Source organism: Helianthus annuus, chromosome 6 (genome assembly GCF_002127325.2).
Source record: "Helianthus annuus cultivar XRQ/B chromosome 6, HanXRQr2.0-SUNRISE, whole genome shotgun sequence".
NCBI lineage: Eukaryota > Viridiplantae > Streptophyta > Magnoliopsida > Asterales > Asteraceae > Helianthus > Helianthus annuus.
In genome coordinates this window covers 99,312,567-99,319,879 of record NC_035438.2, presented here as the reverse complement: position 1 = coordinate 99,319,879, position 7,313 = coordinate 99,312,567, and the positions used below count along the sequence as shown (strand labels likewise).

Sequence of the window (7,313 nt, the reverse complement as noted above, 5' to 3'; positions counted from 1 at the left end):
GCAAGACCTTTGGAAAATATAAATTGGACACGATGATACCAATACTAATTCCGTCAGTAGAAGAACTACTAATAAAAAAGAAGCACTTTGCCACGCGATCCTACAAACGACACGAATCTTGCTGAGGTACGTTAAAACAATATTTCACAACAATCGGTACATAGTTTAATCAGAATCATAATTATTGGCGCTGCAAAAAGAGTCACATACCTTTGCAAATTTCCTATTTCATTTTATTCGACATTCCCTGGTAAAGTCACTTAACAACGGTTATCACACGAAATTCCAGATAAAGTTCTTATATTTCTTTTTCTGACTTCTGCATATAATGAGTTGACTTTCGTGTTTCTACTTCCCCTAATGGTCATCATACCATGAGGATTTCTTTCATAATATCGAATATTGATCTGTTTCATTTCTTGGTAAATCCACACATGCAGTGTTCATTGCGCATGTGGTTCGTTTGATTTATGAAGACCACAAGAGGGCTTCATTCTAATTTGTCGTTTTATCCAAACTCAAATATCATTTCGCTATACTTGATTTTGGCACTATGAACCGCATTATTGCTAAACGATGACTCTTCGATATCGAGTCAATGAATACATTATATAAATTTAATTGATTATATATGGAAACTTACATAAGTAATTACCTAATTTACAATATAATATTACTATATTTAAAATTCTTGTTAAACCCATTGAGGTAAAGAATTTATATTTTTATGTTTGAGGTATACTCTCGTTTAAATCTATATTTAGTTATTTATTATTTATTTTTGGTAATTAATATTAGTTTTATTATTAGTAATAATAGTAGTAGTATTAGTATTATTTTTAGATACTAGGGTTATTGTCAGGGGCAGGTATTGGGTAGCCTAGCCTTAGTTAGGCATGGACTGATCACCCATGCTTAAACAAGGCAGCACTAACCAATATCCAACCATGATAATGACTAGTTAATGTATATAAAAATATATATACTTTGTACTGTAAGGAGAAGACATATTTTCATAAAACAATACAAGAATTAGAGGGACGAATAAAATTATCTAAATAACTGTCTAAGTAGTCATGGACAAGACATTTTATAAATAATTGTTCATCTTGATTAATATTCCACAACTATTAAATACTTATAGAAATATTATTTTTAGAATATATGTATTTTAATATATTAAAATATCAAATATTATTTACTCAAGCCAATATTTAAGTATGTATTGATATCAAAATAAATTATTTTACTTTTATGATTTAAAATATCTTATTATAAAATCTTATAGTTAAACATACTTGATTTTAAAAATGATAATCGTGAGTTCTAGGATATTTGAATAAACATATTTATAAAACATATATCATTATTTTGTAAAAATTACCACGGGTTTTGATATTTTAAAAACTATCTATATTAATCTATTATTTTACTTTATGATAACATAAAAGGAAAAGGTATTTAATAAATTAAAATATCACCTATCTTTAATCGAACATTTTGATTAAAATCGTCTTAATGCAATTATGTATTAAGACAATAATACACTAACTCTATTGTCTTTTCGTGTATCCTTGCAATTCACTCATCTTAGCACATTGATTTTCTCATATCATAATTCAATATTTGACAAATCATTTTCATGCCTTTATTTCATTTTGAACCTGTCAATTCTAAGTCTTCCTCAGTTGTTAATCAAAGTAAGCTTTCTTTTGACAAAGAATTTTATTGATTCTAAAAGTCCTTCACATTCATTTTAAAAATCTATTGATCATATATCTTTTGGCTTGAATCTGGTCACATTGGAAATTATATCATTTCATCTCATTCGTTTGTCATCGATTTCCTGCACTAATTCAGTTGAACCATTGAATCCTACTTATTGTACAACTCGTATTCACAAAATTTGATATTTTAATTATGTGTCATCTACCTTAATATTGTTTTTATTGACTAAAAGATGACATAAGTCTAAAAGAAATATCGTAACCCAAATCTCGAGGACGAGATTTAAAACAAGGTGGGGAGAATGTAACATTCCTATTTTATATAAGAATTATAGGTTTGGTTAAATTTATTAACCACTAGTAACTAGTAACTAGTTTATTTTAATATAAATATTCAACCCAAATAATTTTAAACACTATTTTATATATAGTTGGTTGAAATATTATTAATTGGCATGTATATAGGTGACCTTTCTAAATAAAATAAAAGTATATAAAAACTTATATTATTAGACGGGTAGATTACAGGTAAGTCGACTATTAGAAATATGAAGTACCTAGACGGGCTTGATGACCGTCTAATAACTAAATTATAAAAATAACATTATATTTGAACCTACTCTGTTTTTAATGAAACTTGGTTAAAAATGTAGACAAAAATATTCTCATTCTGATGACATATTCATTGTCTTGTAAAACATCATATTTTAGAAGTTATACACGCCAAATGAATAAAGTAGTTAAATTAATAATAATAAAAATAATAATAAATATAATAATAATAATGAAACCAAACATATAAAATTCACAAGAAACTGTCGTGTCTAATTCATATCCCATCTTATATAAATAAAATAATAAATAAATAAATCAATGTACTACAAAGATAGATATCACATAAGTTTTCTACGTGTTCATTGAATGGTATACGTGTCTTTCAAAATAATAAAGAATTGAAATAATAACTCACAAATAATATACGTGTAACATAGATATGAACTTCTTTTGATTAATAGTCAAGTAAACAATGACTATAAGTAAAGAACCATCGGCCATTTAAATTGTCTAGCTTTCTTTTCATTTTCTTACACCCACTCTCTCGAGATCATATATATATATATATATATATATATATATATATATATATATATATATTCTTATTTTTATTATTTACACTATAATAATAATAAAGCCATGCCCGTTTTAAGTGTTTTAACTCCCGATCACCGCTACCCTTTCCGATTGATCTGAGCCACATAACGCATATTTGGGGTTCTGTCTCGTGACATAGGGACAAGGTTGAATTAGGAGTATTATACTTAACACGAGTGCATTATATTTTTAATAGATCAGAAGTTATACCCAAGATTTATCACAGGAGGATCTCTAGTTGAACCCTAAAGTTACAAAGTGGACCCATTCTCTTTTCTCACCATTTTATTCTGTAACAACTCTCATAAAAAATTCTATATATTATTTTATTTGCTTTATTCGCCTAATAGGAAACCCTAATAGAAACACCCAAGTAATCCTGCACAACCCCTAAAATTTTCAGAACAATCAGAATCAGGATCAGGGCCCCTAAAACTCAGGGGGTATTCCCTATTGACGATTATCCTCATAACTCGTTGTCAGAATCGAATTTTTAAGATCCGTCGACTCAGCTAAGCTATTTGGACACGTGGCAACCCTATGATGAGACGTGGCCTGTCGCGTCACGCGATGCCCCCAAGGTGACCCCTCGCGTCACGCGAGGGGGTCAAATTCTCAGTATAAATAGAGGGCATTAGGACTTGAATTTTGGCATTGGAACGACAAAGAAATTCAATTCGTACATCAAGTTATCTTCTGTTTACTATAAAACACACACATAAGCTCGAATTCTGCTACGATACAGGGTATTAAATCGATCGCTGCTACGATTCAATGTCCAATCAATTGAAACTATCCGATGAATGTTTAAGTGCTGCTCAAATTGGGTTTATACTTTGTCATTCGTCGTGATTCCGACAGGATGTTTGAGTGTCGCCGGAACTCTGGCTATACTCTGTCATTCGTTGCGAATCCGCTGGATGTTTAAGTATTGCACTTTGTTATTCGTCGTGAGGGTTTAAATCTCGTGAGCTTATCGTAAAAGTTGTATTCAGTTATTTACCTAGTTTCGTGCGCATTATTGTTTAAATTAGGCTATCAGGCTTATCAGTAGACTAAACTCTACCCCATACACTTACAATCAAAGTAGATGCTAATTCTCAGAAGAATTTGAATCAGGAAGCTTGTTAAATCAATACTGCATGCTTATTATGTGAGTCATTCTCTTTTTATCAAATTGCTTTGTAAAATCCTAAATGTTTCCCAGTTATAATTACAGGGATTAAGTCTTTGCAAATCTTTAATTACTGGCAGTAAGTGGGGTTTTGTATACAATACTGCTGTAGTATCAATTTTAGGTGGGCGCGCCTAAATCATGATACACGTCACTTTTAGGTGGGTGAGCCTAAATAGTGATACATGTCACTTTTGGGTGACAGGACCTAATAAGTGATATGACCACAGTCACAGATCCGGTCGAGTGACAACTGGACCAGATAATTATAAGATAGAGACAATTGTAATCGCTCTTAATACTGTAAATTATAACTACGAGTCATTTTGTGCAAACTGAATGAACTCACTCAGTATTTCCTGTTGACAAAACCTTTTTAAAATGCCTTTCAGGTAATTACAGTAGATTGGAGTAAGAATTGGATACGGCACCAACAAGACTTACAGAAGTTGCTCATTTTATCAATTAAATTAAATTAAGAATTATCATTTTATGTATTCGGGTTTATCCCATATTAAAAGCTACCTTTGTAAAACATGGTTTATCACCATCTATTTAATAAATAAAAATCCGGTGTTTTCTAAACTCTGATATGTTTCCTAACTCACGGTTCTGATGAAATTTACGCTGCAATATTTTCAAAAATAAACCACCGGTACCACTTGGCTGCTTGCGGTGCCCGATTCCGTCCAGGGTGGGGTCGGGGGCCGTGACAATAACGGTGATCGACACTTGCGTCCATAGAGAGCTTCAAATGGTGCCGCTTGAATGCTTGCATGGTAACTGTTGTTGTATGAGAACTCAACCAAAGGTAGATGAAATGAAGGAACTCATGTGAAAGAAGTACTACTCAAGGGCCGAAATCCAGAAATTGGAAACTGAATTCTAGAACCTCAAGATGGATGGCCCAAAGATCGCTGAATATGTGCAGAGGTTTCACGACTTGTCTCGCGTCGTCCCGTATATGGTTGATCCAGAATTCAAGCGCGTTGAGCGTTTTATTTGGGGATTGGCACCCCAAATCATGAGTATGGTGACGACATCGAAGCCCGCAACGATCACGGAGGCGATTGATCTGAGTGTGTCACTAACTAAAGAGGCGATCCGGTTAAACAAGTTTTCGATTTCTGACCAGAAGAAGAAAGAAACTCACGTTGAGTCATCCGGTGAGAACAAAAGGAAGTTCTCAAACTTTAAGAAGGGTACCAGCAGTGCCAACAAGAAGAAGGAAGTGAACCCACCAGCTGAGGTCAAAACTGGTACTGAAAACAAGGGGAAAGGATACATGGGCACTCTGCCCAAATGTGATGTGTGCCAGTATCATCATGCCGGCCAATGCAGAGTTAGAAAGTGTGAGTCTTGTGGGAAGGTTGGCCATTCGAAGGAGACATGTTGGGCTGGTACTGGTCATGGTGGTCAAAGAGGTTATGGTAATGGAAATAATAGCCGTGGTGGAAATGGGTATGGAAACCGCCCTCAAGGAGGAAATGGCGGAAATGGTAATCGTGGGAATTTTGGGAATCAAGCTGGGAGTGGAAACCGCAACCAAAACAACAATCAAGGTGGTAACGGAAATGGTAATGGTCAGGGACTAGGTTGATTTAATTGTGGAGATGTGGGGCACTTCAAGAGAGAATGCCCAAAGCTCAATCAAGCTCAAGGAAGGGTTTTCAACATCGGAGCTAGGGAAGCTCGCCAGGATCTGAACGTAGTTACTGGTTCATTCCCTATCAACCAACGCTTTGCATCTGTACTGTTTGATACTGGTGTCGATTATAGTTTTGTATCCCTAGAATTTAAGAATATGCTTGGCTTGGTAGCTAGTAAGCTAGATATTCTGTATTCGATAGAACTAGCTAATGGAAAGCTAGTAGAAGCGAATGAAGTCATTAGGGGTTGCGTGATAGAACTCGAGGAGCACGAGTTTACACTTGATCTTCTGCCCGTCAAGTTAGGAAGCTTCGACGTGGTAGTTGGAATGGATTGGTTATCAAGCAACCGAGCAGAGATCGTATGTCACGAGAAGATCATTCGCATTCCAATGGCGAATGGAGAGACCATTGTAGTGCATGGAGAGAGGCACGATACACCCCTAAGGATCATCAGTTGTTTGAAGGCTCGAAAGTGTTTGCAGAAATGATGTGTTGCTTTCTTGGCACACGTCGTGGACAAGGAAGCCGTTGAGCCAAAGCTGGAAGATATCCCAGTTGTGAAGGAATATCCTGAAGTCTTCTCGAAAGACTTGCCAGGATTGCCGCCGCAGCGACAAGTCGAATTCCGCATTGACTTAGTTCCAGGCGTCGCGCCTGTAGCTAAGGCACCTTATCGACTTGCACCTTCGGAAATGCAGGAATTGTCGACACAACTTCAGGAGCTTTTGGACAAAGGATTTATTAGACCAAGCTTCTCGCCTTGGGGAGCTCTAGTGCTGTTTGTTAAGAAGAAGGACGGTAGTTTCCGCATGTGTATCGACTACCGAGAGCTTAACAAGTTGACTATTAAGAATCGGTATCCTTCGCCAAGGATTGATGACCTGTTCGATCAAGTACAAGGTTCGAGTTTCTACTCCAAGATCGATCTCCGATCAGATTATCACCAGTTGAGAATACAAGAGGAGAGTATTCCAAAGACTGCCTTCAGAACTCGATATGGACATTACGAGTTCCTGGTTATGCCGTTTGGTTTGACAAACACGCCAGCAGTGTTTATGGATTTGATGAATAAAGTCTGCAAGCCATATCTCGATAAATTTGTGATTGTGTTTATCGATGATATTTTGATTTATTCAAAGACGAAGGAAGAACACGAGCAACATCTGAGAGCTATCTTAGAGCTGCTCAAGGAAGAGAAGTTGTACACTAAGTTCTCAAAGTGCGAGTTCTGGTTGCGTGAAGTTCAGTTCCTCGGTCATGTAGTTAACGGAGATGGAATTCATGTGGATCCCACAAAGATCAAGTCGATCAAGAATTGGGAGACTCCGAAGACGCCAACCGAGATCCGTCAGTTCCTAGGTTTGGCTGGGTATTATCGCAGATTCATTGAGGATTTTTCTGTAAGCGCTTAACCATTGACCTCCCTCACTCAAAAGGACAAGAAGTGTGAATGGGGAGATAAGCAAGAAGAAGCTTTTCAATTGTTAAAGAACAAGCTTTGCGATGCACTGATCCTATCCCTACCTGAAGGCATTGATGACTTCGTGGTATATTGCAACGCCTCGCGTCAAGGTTTAGGCTGCGTGCTGATGCAGCGACAGAAGGTTA

The 7,313-nt window shown here is 35.8% G+C and overlaps 1 protein-coding gene across 1 annotated transcript; it reads left to right on the top strand.

Moving 5' to 3' along the window:
• The first annotated feature begins 4,951 nt into the window (after positions 1–4,951).
• On the top strand, positions 4,952–5,653 carry LOC110901215 (N66 matrix protein-like). Its single transcript, XM_022148057.1, has one exon. It carries the CDS (start codon positions 4,952–4,954, stop codon positions 5,651–5,653), a length of 702 nt encoding a protein of 233 aa, XP_022003749.1.
• Positions 5,654–7,313: the final 1,660 nt, after the last annotated feature.

Excerpts from the sequence above, each read along its gene's own strand:
- LOC110901215 (XM_022148057.1), top strand. The coding sequence starts at position 4,952 with ATGGATGGCCCAAAGATCGCTGAATATGTGCAGAGGTTTCACGACTTG.